General features: G+C 44.9%; 1 protein-coding gene across 1 annotated transcript; it reads right to left on the bottom strand.

Annotated features, from left to right (window-relative positions):
• Window positions 1-3,254: 3,254 nt before the first annotated feature.
• etaa1a (ETAA1 activator of ATR kinase a) lies at window positions 3,255-8,777 on the bottom strand. The gene is made up of 6 exons (XM_056408397.1): window positions 8,484-8,777; window positions 7,282-7,413; window positions 6,884-6,954; window positions 6,665-6,777; window positions 4,883-6,081; window positions 3,255-3,922 (listed from the first exon to the last, which is right to left on the bottom strand). Exons 1-6 carry the CDS (start codon window positions 8,662-8,664, stop codon window positions 3,816-3,818), a joined length of 1,803 nt encoding a protein of 600 aa, XP_056264372.1. The 5' UTR covers window positions 8,665-8,777; the 3' UTR covers window positions 3,255-3,815.
• Between the last annotated feature and the right edge of the window lie 6,227 nt (window positions 8,778-15,004).

The raw sequence follows: 15,004 nt of genomic DNA, 5'->3' as shown, positions 1-15,004 counted from the left end.
ATTAATTGGCAGCAATGTAATATAATATTCATAAATATCTTTGAATCTGTGTGTTATAACCTCAAACTAAGAACCGGAGCGTTTTTGTCACATTAGAAAATGCTATTTATAGCTACGTCGGGATAATTCCGCCATCTTGCGCCGCCATGTTTCTACAGGAGCCCAGAAGGGACATTTGTGTTGAGGGAGCCATTCGCGTTTTATATGATTGTGAACCTACAGACGCGTTCAGGAACTTCGGTGATAAATTACCGGAGTATTGATGAGCCCTGACATTCGTACTCTTCAATGTATTGTTGTTGAAATGTTTTGTTGTTAGTAAACAAGTAGAAATGGTCCACTTGGTATAAATCTACAGACAGACGCTGTGGCTTTAAGATTGATTGCATAACATATAATCTTTTTTTCTACAATTTTTTTCTTTTTTCTTTTCATTGTATTTCTATGTCGTCCTCTATTTGAGGTTAAAAAATATTATACCATTAATGTCTTGATGGCTGTTCTGTTTGTGTATTAATGCCATAATTACTAAATAAAATTGCTTCCAAAACTGTGAAGTGATTTAAAACGGTTTCTGAATTATGCTGTTCATTATCACTGCAGTAAAATTGTGTGCAGAAGAAGTTGACGTTTTTTATTTTATAACTGCAGTCTTGTCCATAAAATCCCCAAAGTTGTGTTTCTCTCCTGTGGCCCGCAGGTGGCAGCAGAGGAGAGGTTATTAGAAAACAAGGAGGCAGGGTCCACTCAGACGATGTGGCTTTAAAAACCGATTACATGAATTATATTCTTTCACCATTCATTTAAAAAAAACTTTTGACCTTTATTTCATTGGATATATATTTCGGTTCTCTCTTTAGGTATTTTTAAAAATTGATTCAAAGAGTTGGAGGGAGGTTCATCTGGTTGTAATGTTTTTCTTTGACTGAGGTATGTGCACCTGTGTGAACTGGGTTATGATGACTTGCGTTTTGGTTTTACTCTTATCTAAAAAGAAACAAAAACTTTATTTGTGTTATTGTATGTCTAAAACTTAGATTAATGTGCTACTTGGCTTGGCCAGGACACAGATTTAAAGGCGATTTTTAATCTCGATGAGGCATTTCCTGGTTAAATAAATTTAAATAAATAAAAACATTAGACTAATTATCATAATGGTTCATTAATCGAATGTTTTTGGGCGTTTCCTGTCCATTATTTTCGTTCTTCTCATGCCAGCGTTTAGTATTTTTAGGGACGTTTAGCAAGCTTCGGATCCCTTTAGCAGCTTTTAACTGTTAATCACGCGTTCGCGGCATAGACCGTTTGCTTATTGCATTTATCGCGACACTATCGCACTTTGCAGATATATCTTTTTTTCACACTGGGAATATGTTCGTGTCGAACCGGATCTACGTCACTTCCCCTCGTATTCTTCGTCGTGGCTGTTTTACGTCGATTCTTGAGTGAACCAGACGGAACAGCGACCCCACGCGTCTCGGCGGTGGAATTACATCTTCATTCTTCAAAACGAGGTGGCGAAGTTCAGACTTCCTCAGGTTTTTCGGCACCACAAAACCCTGCAAGTCCTTCAAATGATCCCGAATAAATGAAGAGCACCGCTTCATCCCTGCAGATTCAAACATTTATTTAAAGGCTCCTCGGCATCTGGTTCTCGCTCTCCACAGGTGTGGATGTCCGTCCTCTCACCTGTCACTGTCCTCTAAGATCGGCCCGGGAATAATGAATGGAGCAGAGGGGGAGGAGAGAGAGAGAGAGGGAGGGGGGGGGGTAGTGTCATCCAGAGTTCAGGGTAACTCAGGTGACTTAATTTCACCTGCAGGTAAATGTCGACTCCAGTCGGTAAAAGGATCTGCCACAAACACTTTCGTCCATGTTGTCGGAGGGATCAAATGAAAGCGCACGCGCACGCGCACGCGCACCCCCCCTTTGGCTCCATTGCTTCCTAATGTGTCCGTCTGGTCTCACCGATGATATTGAAGCTGCGCGTCATACCACGGTTGGACACTAGGGGGCAGTAGAGATCCACATCGCCGTGACATTAATGTTTGTTTTTTTCAAACCAAACGATCGATTAATGCAGAAAATAATCAGATCAATCCTTATTGAAAATAATAATTGTATAATAATAAAACACAAGCTCCACTTCAACCAATTTCAACAGTAAAACCCTGCTTTTAAATTAATGCACCACTAATCTTAATAATACATCATATAAAAGTCACACTGAGATTGTTATACTTTAAAGTACATTTTCCTGATAACACTTCAGTTCAATGCAGGTAAATTTAGTATCTTTTGTATCTGATTTCTTCCAATCAGATGAAACATGCTCAACTCATTCCCATGTTATATGACGATGCATGATATTAAAATGATTCATATTCATTACACAGGTTCTCTAAACAAGCTGCGTACGTTTGTCTTTAAATCTGATTTATTAACATGAATTTAAACCTTTTCAGAGCTGCTTTGTTTTGCATTAAAATAAAGATAACCTTCAGATAAACCTCCTGATGGGCTGCAGCGAGTCCTGCGCTGCACGTCTTGGGACAAAGGCTTCGTGATTAAACCCGGAGGAAGATTACATCTGGTCGCCTGTGATTTGGCGGCCTACAGTTACACACCTGTCTGCTGATAGCGAGGCTCGGTTTACCTGCTCCGTCACACAGCTGCCAGGCCCGGTAATGAAGAACCGGACCACCTGACCGGGACATACGATCTGGAATCTGGGGCTTTCATTATGCTTACACTTTTATTTTACTTTATTCTAAGACACAACCAAGTTAATTATGGGTCTTTTCTTCATATTATGTAATCTCTCTCGTCTATTGTTATTGCTTCTATTGTTTCTGTTGTAAGTGCCTTGAGTACTCTTTAAGGCGCTATAGAAATACAATATAAATATACAATATTTGTATAATTAACCTGTAAGTTTCACGAATGTCTTCTATTTTATTTTTTTAAGTCAGTGGTGGAATGTCACTAATTTACTCCTGTACTGTTGTTACTTCAGTTCTTATTGTGTTGTTGTACTTCTGCACTAGAGGTACTTTGTCACCCTTTTTAAAACGTACATAAATGTGAATATTTGAAAGACGGCTTCAGTTTAAAACTAGTCACATCAGCATTTATGTTTTTATAATAATAATAAAAGACAGCTGACCTGAACATAACTGACCTCTTCACATCCAACGTAATTAATAATAATATTAATACAAATAATAATAAAAAGACCACAACCAACAACGAAATGGAACAATAAAACCTTTATTGGTAAAACACTTTCCAATCTGTTAAAGTGCTTCATAGAAAAATGTAGACAAACAAACAAGAATAAAACATTGTTGTCAGTCAGGTTAGAAAAGTGACTTTGTGTTCATGATCAAAAAAAGAATTGAGATGTAAAGTTGAGAATTACTTCCACGAGGTTAGCCTAGCTTAGCACAAAGACTGAACGAGTACCCCCCCCCTCCCCCACCGATGGGCTGTTTAAGTCTTTATTTATTTATTTATCTACAAACAGATTCATTAATGTGCAAAAAATGTCATTTGTTTTGAAATTTCAGGGGAAAAAGACTATATATATATATATATATGTTCAACTTCCACAAATTAAGAGCCAACGCTGGTGATCTTTAAATGACGAGTAACTTCAGTTTGTTTAAAATAAATCAGGAGATTATAAACACGACACGAGCATCAAGGTTTTTTGTATTTAACGTGGATTCTGCTAACGGCTTAGAGGCGGAGCTTAAATGACAGTCTGGTTCAGTCTTCGGGCCGGTGAGGTGAGACAGGTGAGGTGAGACAGGTCAGGTGGGAGCTCGGAGGTTGTGGGCGCCCTGCAGTCGCTGCCGTCGTCTCTCCATCGCTCGCTGCTTCTTCAGCTCGATCTCTGCTGCCGAACATTGAGCCACGACTGAGGAGGGAGAGTCGAGTTCAGATCGCCTCGCGTCGTCCACGAGGAAAAACACAACGTACACAAATCCGTATAGGTAAAACTACAAAATAAGACAAAGACGACAAAAGGAAAGTCGGTTTAAAGAAGTTACAGAGTTCCCTTAAAGGTCACGAAGGAACCAGCTGTGGGTTGACTCCACACGGCTCTCAACATGGCGCCTAAAAGGACCAACAGTGCAAACAATGACAACCTGAGAGAGAGAGAGAGAGAGAGAGAGAGAGAGAGAGAGAAAAAGAAAGAGAGAGAGACATAGAGAGACAGAGAGAGAGACATAGTGAGAGAGAGACATTGAGAAAGACAGAGAGAGAGAGATAGAGAGAGACATAGAGCGAAAGAGAGAGAGACATAGAGAGAGAGAGAGACAGAGAGAGAGAGACATAGAGAGAGAGAAAGAAAGAGAGACATAGAGAGAGAGAAAAAGAAAGAGAGAGACATAGTGAGAGAGAGACATAGAAAGAGAGAGAGAGAGAAAGAGAGAGAGAGACAGAGAGAGAAAGAGAGAGAGACATAGAGAGAGAGAGAGAGAAAGAGACATAGAGAGAGAAAAAGAAAGAGAGAGACAGAGAGAGAGACATAGTGAGAGAGAGACATAGAGAGAGACATAGAGAGAGAGATAGAGAGAGACATAGAGAGAAAGAGAGAGAGACAGAGAGAGAAAGAGACATAGAAAGAGAGAGACAGAGAGAGAGACATAGTGAGAGAGAGACAGAGAAAGACATAGAGAGAGAGAGAGACATAGAGAGAGACATAGAGAGAGACATAGAAAGATAAAGAGAGAGAGAGAGAGAGAGAGAGAGACATAGCAAATAGTTGTTTGCTGCTTTAAAAAAATATATATTATAAAGAACCGTTAAACTAAATAAAAAAGATGCATTAATGTTGTACATTTGGGGGATGTATTGAAGGTGTGGTTCTTACCGTCGCTGGTCACCGTGGTAACCGGGTTGTTTGGCTTCTTGAAGGCGGACGGGACCCGGCGGCTCCACGTCGAGCCGTTTGTGGACCCTGAAGAGTTTTTTGCGTGCGGGTCCCTGAACGCCTCCGTCACCCGGACGCCTGCAGCGCCGCCAGAACCGCCGGCCGCGGGGCGGCTCGCCGCCGTCTGTCTCTTGGGGTCAAGAGGTCGCCGGTCGGCCGGCTGCGGGTTCCCGTTGGACGGCGGCGGCGCTCCCCGCTCTGACGCGCTCTCGGCGCTCTGCAGCCGGCTCTCCACGCTTTCGCACATCTCGCACAGCAGGTCGTCGTCGGCCGGGTCGTCCCAAACCGGGTCGACCGAGAAGAACAAGGACAGGTCCTCCTCGTCCGGGAGGGCGGGGGCCGCGGGGGCCGTCGGGAAGCTCCGAGACGCTTCCACGGCCGACGCGTTCGACGCGGTCGGGTCGGAAGCCCTCGGAGGAACCGGTGGATCCCGAGCAGAGGACCGGTTCTGCGGAGCGTCTCCCGCCGCGGCGCCGCGGTCCTTCGGGTTCGTCTGGATTCTTTGGAAAGAAGCATTGGGATTGGGCTCCAGTGTGAAAGTCGCCCTTTGTCTCCCGTTGGGCGCCGCGTGGACGGCGCCGCTCGCCGGACTCTCCCGGTGACGCTGCGCTTCGTCGAGGGGCTTCTGGGTCGAGCTGAGCCGCGGGCCGGCGAAGCTCTGGGGGTTCTGGGTCATCTCCAACAGCAACGAGTCGTTCAGCAGGTCATCGTTCTCCCAGTCGTCCTCAAACTCGTCTTTCGCCGCGGCGGAGACGCCCGACGCGGCGCCGTGCGTGGGAGCGGCCGGTTTCCCAGCAGCCTCTCTGGACGCGGGTTGGACCTGCGACGGCCGAGCCGACGACCCCGGACTCAGACTTCCGCTTAAAAACTGCGTCGGTCCGTCGAACAGGAAGTCCAGATCGTCCTCCGCGAGTGGATCCGGGCGCCGCTCCGCCGGCCCGTGACTCGCGGGCAACGAAGCGGCGCTCGGATCGGCGTCCTCCAAATCCGAGCCGTCGTCCTCCGACTGAAGCTCCGGGCGGCGCCGCTCGTCCACTCCTTTTCCTTTTCCTTCTTCTTCTTCTTCTTCTTCGTCCCGATGGAACATGTTGAAGTCGAACTGCTTGGCGAGCTTCAGCAGGTCGTCCACGCCGTTCGGCCTGCGGCAAAACAAAAACAACAACATCAAGGTCACCGCGATGACGCGGGGTCATCGGCACGAGGCCGTCAGTTAGTCGGTCACGCCGAGAGCCGCGTGGAGGCGCCGTGGATTTAGCTTCTTAAGAACGGTTTAAAAATCAGGCATTCAAATGTAACGGGAGACATTTCATTATTTACTTTAATTTTTAAAAAATATATATATATTTTTTTTAATACAACTCATTTGTACAATTTTCTGAATTATTTACATTTATTTTTCTTAATGTTTTCTATCCGCATTACGCTCCAGTGTTGCGGCTCTGCAGAATTTCTAGTCTTAAAAAATTTATTTTCACTTAGAAATATTTGACTGTTGAATCCACACAATAAAACATTTAATAAAACAGTGAATAAAACATTTAATATGAGATATCTATAAACCTGATGATGAGCAGGGTACTAATGTGTATCAACACACTGAAGTCACAGTTATCATCTCATCATCCCACAACCTCCAACCCCCGACATGCCTGGAGACTTCTAAAGAGAGGAGGAGGAGGATGATGACGACGAAGACCAACCGCTCAGTGCTCCAGAACCTACCGCGGGGACTTCTTCTTGGGTTTGGGGCCCTGGGCGTCGGGCGTGCAGGGGATGGCGGCGCTGTCTCCGATCCACTGCTGCAGCGTCGGCTCGGAGACCGCCGGCCGGCCGTGCTTCAAGAGAACCAACGCAGCTCATTGGCTCAGAGTCCGGCTCATTGTGGAGCAGAGTGTGTGTGTGTGTGTGTGTGTGTGGGGGGGGGTCATATTTAATCCTGACCTTTGGGGCGATCCTGTTAACAATATCAGAGATGTCCACAGCTCCAGGCTTCTGGTGCTTTCCTTTTTTACCTGAGAACACACACAGCTCTAATTCAGCATTAATTATTCCAAATGTCTATAAAAATATAGAAAAAACTAAGAAACGTGATTATAAAACGTGAAATGTTTGACTTTCGTGGGCCTGAAAGGAAGTCATCAATAATCATGCTGATAGATAATCAATCAACTGTCCCGTCACGACAGCAATGTATGAATAATAACTCTCGTTATTCGTGTCGCGCTTTGAGGAGCTTCTCGAAAAGGTCAAAACAGAAACAATGAGAACATAAAAGAGTCAGAAACAGCGTGGAGGGGAGGAACCCGCCGAGCGGCGCCACGGCGAGGCCGGAGGTTTACCGGGCCGGCCGGGCGAGGGAGACGTGGCGTCCCACACGATGTCCTGCTGGAAGTCAGAGTCGTTGTTCGGAGACTCGGCGCTGAAGCCGGCGCCGGCTCGGGGCCTCGGGACCCGGGTCGGGGTCTTGAACTCTGCAGGAGGACGAGTGAAAGATTAACAAAACCACAACGAGACTTCACTTCAGGGAGAGGTCAGAGGTCAGGGCCCGGAGTTGCTGTAATCCATACACTGATGGATATCCAGCTGAACGTGTGGATATCTCAAACGGTTTGTTTCAAATGGATAAAGGTGAACATCATAAGGATCGTTATGATCTTAAAAAGGTAAATAAACACATATTCTACAGATTAATCCACTAAAATACATTTGCTTTGCAGTTGAATTGAACTCACTTCCAATGTGAGACTTGAAAAAATGAGATGAAGGAGACAAGAGAGGAAGGACACAAGAGAAGGAGAGAAGAGAGGAAGGAGGCAAGAGAGGAAGGAGATAACAGCAGAAAGAACGAGAGAGGAAGGAAACAAGATAGGAAGGAGACAAGAGAAAAGAGACGAGAGGAAGGAAACAAGAGAGGAAGGAGACAAGAGGAAAGGGACAACAGAGGAAGGAGACAAGAGAAGGAGACAAGAGGATTGATACAAGAGGAAACAGACAAGAAGGAGACAAGAGGAAAGAGACAAGAGAGGATGGACAAAAGAGGAAGAGAGGAAGGAGACACGAGAAGAAGGAAACAAGAGGAGACAAGAGGAAAGAGACAAGAGAGGAAGGAGACAAGAGAAGAAGGAGACAAGAGGAAAGAGACAACAGGAAGGAGACAACAGAGGAAGGAGACAAGAGCAGAAGGAGACAAGAGGAAAGAGACAACAGGAAGGAGACAACAGAGGAAGGAGACAAGAGCAGAAGGAGACAAGAGGAAGGAGACAACAGAGGAAGGAGACAAGAGCAGAAGGAGACAACAGAGGAAGGAGACAACAGAGGAAGGAGACAAGAGAGGAAGGAGACAACAGAGGAAGGAGACAAGAGAGGAAGGAGACAAGAGGAAGGAGACAAGAGCAGAAGGAGACAAGAGAGGAAGGAGACAACAGAGGAAGGAGACAACAGAGGAAGGAGACAAGAGGAAGGAGACAACAGAGGAAGGAGACAAGAGGAAGGAGTAAAGGCGCCTAAAGGAAACTCGACGGACGTAAAGACGCGTTCTGACCCGGCTGCTGGCTCTTCGGAGAGCCGACGTCCGCCGCTGTCTGGGTCCGCCTGAAGCTTCTCCTCAGCCGGTTCGGGTTCGACGGGCCCGTCAGACCGACCGTCACACCGACCGGAGGCTCGACCGGAGGCTCGACCGGAGGCTCGACCGGAGGCTCGACCGTCCTGCGGCTCCGGTTCATGGCCACCGGACGTGTTTCCGGTGAGTCCGGGCCGACCGCGTTTGAGTTAACTCCGAGTTGTACTCTCGTTATTTACAGTTTATTTCGTGGCGCATTTGGCCATTCGGCAGTGTTTTTGAACGTCCCGCCATATTTCGTCGTCGTTCCCAGGGTTCCTTGCGAAGGGGGCGGGGCGGAGCGGGACGGAGAGGGGCGGGGCGTTCACGAGCAACAAAGCTGCGCTTCATGCGCACGCAGAACTGCGTCAGGACCTTTTCCAGACAGTAGTTCATTAGTGGTTTGTTTTTTAACATTAAAAAAGTTAGATCAATTAATCAAATGACAAATTAATCAATATCAAAGGTGGAATGTAACTAAGTACATTTACTTTAACACGTACAAGATTGTGTCTGTCTGTCTGTCTGTGTGTCTGTGTGTGTCTACCTGTCTGTCTGTCTGTCTACCTGTCTGTCTGTCTGTCTGTCTACCTGTCTGTCTCTCTCCTGTCCTCTCCCAGCTGTCCATTGGGGGGCGGGACACCGTACAAGGCTTTCCCCGTGTCATTCCTTATCAAGAAGTCATCAAGATGGCTGATTCTCTGCTCAGAGGGCCTTGCAATTGATTTAGGAAGAGAGAGAATCTTTTGATGATGAAGTAGAGCACCGGTACCCTCTGGGAAATAAAGCAAAGCATTGTGGGTTGAAAAGATGTAATACACAGCACTGTGTCGTCGGTGTGGGATTGAACAGTCGACACTGAAGATTGCATCATGGCATTGAACTTTTTTTGCATTTACATTTCAGTGAAAACCCACTGAGCATCTCCCTCAGTCTGGTTCTGAGTTTGGGTCTCAGTCCAGGATAGAAGGAGGCGACTCGTCGCTCCAAAGCTACTACCAAGCAGGAAAACCTGAAATCAAAACATCGGTCAAGTTGGTGAAAATGTCCCTCTATGACCGACTTCCTCACTCGAGAGAAAATCATCCATTTGAGGAAAAAAATCGGTGAATCTCAGATAAAAACAAATGAAAAGAATGTCCAAATCAGACACAATAAAAATAGAATAACAAATGCGCACTCTTATTGATCCCTGTGAGGAAATTCTCCTCTGCATTTGACCCATCCTTCATTATTAAGGAGCAGTGGGCTGCAGTCAAGCACCAGGGGTGCGCCTGGGGGTTCAGTGTCTTGCTCAAGGACACTTCATCATGCAACTAATGGGGGGAGCGGGAGTCGAACCGCCTACCTGGTGGTCACCGGACAACCACTCATCCCCGTGAGCTACAGCCAGGCCCGGGGTGGGTAATCGGGAGAATCGGGAGAGTTCCCGGTGGGCCGCTAAACTTCTGGGCCGGTCGAGAATTTTATTTGTTGACATTTGACATCTTCTCTTAAAGTGGGCTACACACGTTCAGCATTCTGACACCGCAGCCTCCGCATGGGTTGTACCATGCGAGGAAGTTCACCCCTCCCAAATAATAGAGTTGGTTCAGTCCATTATGGAACTCAACCAACTCAATTTGGGAGAGGAGAACTTCACCCCTCCAAAATAGAGTTGGTTCGGTCCTTAGCCGTCTTTTCCAAAAAGTTTTCTCAGCTACCGATAGCTGGGCCGGCCCGACCGCAACGATACGCGTCAGGGAGGAAGAGGGCAGGAGGGGATGAAAAAGCCAGGTTGAAAAAAAGAAAGGCATTGGAGGAGGATGCTGCCAAATGTGCCAAGTTTACAGATTTATTTTCAAGAGGACAAACACAAGTGGCAACTGGTAAAGAGAGACAAAGGCCTAATGATTAGCAACATAACTATTCGGCTAACGTTGTAGCCTTGATTAATATCATTGTAGCGTTGTCAACCTATTCCCAAGCAAAATATTAAATTGAATTAAAATATTAGCCTTTTTATATCACCCAAAATATGGCGATCCATAGACTTTGCAAATATTATGCAAATATTGACATATACTATTGATATTGAAGTATGCAGTAATATGACTTAATTTTTCTTTGTAGCTTCGGAGCAGCAGATAAGAGTCTCCTGCCGAAAATGATGAGCCCGACATTTTCAATGAGGAGGCCATGACTACAGGGACAGGTAGAGAGGATAACAGAGGAAACTATATGATTTAAAGTTATATATTCTAAGAAAGAGCAGTACAGTACTTGATGAACCAATATGCATTGTTTGCTCATTAGTGTGTGGAGTAAAGGAGTAAATCACCACTATATAATACTCATGCAGAAAAATGATAATGACCATGACAATAACAATGACCATGACCATGACAATGACCATGACGGCCCCCATGAGGTCTCACTCCAACAAATCTGGCCTACTGCCTCATCTGAGTCTGACACCCCTGCTACGCCCTTCTGCCTTTTTTAATGTTGTGCATATTTTTTGTTAACTTCTCATCTTAAGTGGATTATTATTGTTGTATTTAACCTTTACATTATTTGTTGGACCATGGTATTAATAAAAGAACTACAGGATAGTAAGAGCTGAACTGTTGCTTCATTTATCCAATTTCCACTACCATGAAAAAGTGGGCTGGTCTTGAGCCTGAAATTCCCGGGCTGAAAAGTGGCCCCACTCCGGCCCTGGCTACAGCCAACAGAAAGCTCAACAAGGTCTCAGCTTCCCACCATAACACTTCTTCAAGGAACAATCCAGCATTTCCCTGAGTCCGAATACTTATTGATTACACGTTACATGAAATGTGCATTTTAAATACAGATGATCGCTTATGTGCAGGCGCTTTGGTTTCTTTCTGTTTCCTCAGACACGCGTAATAAACATCGTCATTGCTGTTTCATAAAAGAAGAGGCATTGCATCCATGGTCGCGGTTACTCTCTCTGGCGTTGTGTTATAATTCGGGCCCACTTGATCACTGTCTGGCTCCAGCCAGATGTTTATTCATAACAGACGCGTGAGGCTCGGGGCAACGCTGCGACCACTGCCAAAGCAAATAAAGTATTATTTTAGCAGAGCTGTATAGTTAGCAAGTTACATCACAGAGATTTCTTATCAATAAGCACATTGTGGTAAACTCAACCAAATCACGACGAGTTATTCTCTGTAGAGCGCTTTGTAAACTCTGTTTGAAAGGTGCGACATCAATAAAGTTGTTATTATTGTTATGAGTTTGAAGTCTTTGTAATAGAAATTAGAAATCATCTTTACACATAACCGATAGGAAAGAATTCTACGGGAAAAAGCCCAACTTCTTTAGAGCTTGTTACGGATATTGGTAAACATTATACGGGCGCACCATCAAGTCTGCAGGGGCCCACCAGAGGGCGCTGATGCCACACAACACAGCTAGTCCCAGTGGGGAGAAAAGAAGAGGGGATAATATATAAAATGGCATGGATTAGTAATAATTGCAAATAATGAATCATTACCTCAGGATCTGACGACGGTCATCATAACGGACCTCGGTCATAGAAAGAGCCTGAAGCCGTTTCATCGTTTTTGTTGTTGTGAATGAGTATGTTGACCTTTCACCTCCTGGCTGAGAATAAGGACAATTCAGTGGAAACGTTTGTGTCACACCCGTCAGCAGTTTCCTTTTGAATCTGCTGAAATGGAGTTATAAAACAACGACACCAGAGCTCAAGACGGGGGTGTCTAAAACAATGCAGATGTGGCTCAGTTAAGAAGACAAGGGGTTTTTTGGGGGTGAAGTAAAGTCAGTCGGAATTGTTAATACTTTCTTCTTTTTTGTGTGTGGATATTGTATAGTTTATTCTCATTCTTATTCTTTTTTTAGTCTGCTACTGCTGTCGGGTGTTTTGCACATAAGAATTTCACAAACCGATTATACTTCTATGTGCGATGTGACAATAAAAGTGATGACAATAAAAACTTGAAACTTGAAACTTGAAACTTGAATCAAGAAGTCATCAAGATGGCTGATTCTCTGCTCAGAGGGCCTTGCAATTGATTTAGGAAGAGAGAGAATCTTTTGATGATGAAGTAGAGCACCGGTACCCTCTGGGAAATAAAGCAAAGCATTGTGGGTTGAAAAGATGTAATACACAGCGCTGTGTCGTCGGTGTGGGATTGAACAGTCGACACTGAAGATTGCATCATGGCATTGAACTTTTTTTGCATTTACATTTCAGTGAAAACCCACTGAGCATCTCCCTCAGTCTGGTTCTGAGTTTGGGTCTCAGTCCAGGATAGAAGGAGGCGACTCGTCGCTCCAAAGCTACTACCAAGCAGGAAAACCTGAAATCAAAACATCGGTCAAGTTGGTGAAAATGTCCCTCTATGACCGACTTCCTCACTCGAGAGAAAATCATCCATTTGAGGAAAAAAATCGGTGAATCTCAGATAAAAACAAATGAAAAGAATGTCCAAATCAGACACAATAAAAAGAGAATAACAAATGCGCACTCTTATTGATCCCTGTGAGGAAATTCTCCTCTGCATTTGACCCATCCTTCATTATTAAGGAGCAGTGGGCTGCAGTCAAGCACCAGGGGTGCGCCTGGGGGTTCAGTGTCTTGCTCAAGGACACGTCATCATGCAACTAATGGGGGGAGCGGGAGTCGAACCGCCTACCTGGTGGTCACCGGACAACCACTCATCCCCGTGAGCTACAGCCAGGCCGGGGTGGTCGGGAGAATCGGGAGAGTTCCCGGTGGGCCGCTAAACTTCTGGGCCGGTCGAGAATTTTATTTGTTGACATTTGACATCTTCTCTTAAAGTGGGCTACACACGTTCAGCATTCTGACACCGCAGCCTCCGCATGGGTTGTACCATGCGAGGAAGTTCACCCCTCCCAAATAATAGAGTTGGTTCAGTCCATTATGGAACTCAACCAACTCAATTTGGGAGAGGAGAACTTCACCCCTCCAAAATAGAGTTGGTTCGGTCCTTAGCCGTCTTTTCCAAAAAGTTTTCTCAGCTACGGATAGCTGGGCCGGCCCGACCGCAACGATACGCGTCAGGGAGGAAGAGGGCAGGAGGGGCTGAAAAAGCCAGGTTGAAAAAAAGAAAGGCATTGGAGGAGGATGCTGCCAAATGTGCCAAGTTTACAGATTTATTTTCAAGAGGACAAACACAAGTGGCAACTGGTAAAGAGAGACAAAGGCCTAATGATTAGCAACATAACTATTCGGCTAACGTTGTAGCCTTGATTAATATCATTGTAGCGTTGTCAACCTATTCCCAAGCAAAATATTAAATTGAATTAAAATATTAGCCTTTTATATCACCCAAAATATGGCGATCCATAGACTTTGCAAATATTATGCAAATATTGACATATACTATTGATATTGAAGTATGCAGTAATATGACTTAATTTTTCTTTGTAGCTTCGGAGCAGCAGATAAGAGTCTCCTGCCGAAAATGATGAGCCCGACATTTTCAATGAGGAGGCCATGACTACAGGGACAGGTAGAGAGGATAACAGAGGAAACTATATGATTTAAAGTTATATATTCTAAGAAAGAGCAGTACAGTACTTGATGAACCAATATGCATTGTTTGCTCATTAGTGTGTGGAGTAAAGGAGTAAATCACCACTATATAATACTCATGCAGAAAAATGATAATGACCATGACAATAACAATGACCATGACCATGACAATGACCATGACGGCCCCCATGAGGTCTCACTCAACAAATCTGGCCTACTGCCTCATCTGAGTCTGACACCCCTGCTACGCCCTTCTGCCTTTTTTAATGTTGTGCATATTTTTTGTTAACTTCTCATCTTAAGTGGATTATTATTGTTGTATTTAACCTTTACATTATTTGTTGGACCATGGTATTAATAAAAGAACTACAGGATAGTAAGAGCTGAACTGTTGCTTCATTTATCCAATTTCCACGACCATGAAAAAAGTGGGCTGGTCTTGAGCCTGAAATTCCCGGGCTGAAAAGTGGCCCCACTCCGGCCCTGGCTACAGCCAACAGAAAGCTCAACAAGGTCTCAGCTTCCCACCATAACACTTCTTCAAGGAACAATCCAGCATTTCCCTGAGTCCGAATACTTATTGATTACACGTTACATGAAATGTGCATTTTAAATACAGATGATCGCTTATGTGCAGGCGCTTTGGTTTCTTTCTGTTTCCTCAGACACGCGTAATAAACATTGTCATTGCTGTTTCATAAAAGAAGAGGCATTGCATCCATGGTCGCGGTTACTCTCTCTGGCGTTGTGTTATAATTCAGGCCCACTTGATCACTGTCTGGCTCCAGCCAGATGTTTATTCATAACAGACGCGTGAGGCTCGGGGCAACGCGCTGCGACCACTGCCAAAGCAAATAAAGTATTATTTTAGCAGAGCTGTATAGTTAGCAAGTTACATCACAGAGATTTCTTATCAATAAGCACATTGTGG

Source organism: Pseudoliparis swirei, chromosome 24, assembly GCF_029220125.1.
Source record: "Pseudoliparis swirei isolate HS2019 ecotype Mariana Trench chromosome 24, NWPU_hadal_v1, whole genome shotgun sequence".
NCBI lineage: Eukaryota > Metazoa > Chordata > Actinopteri > Perciformes > Liparidae > Pseudoliparis > Pseudoliparis swirei.
This window is presented reverse-complemented; position numbering and strand designations above follow the sequence as displayed.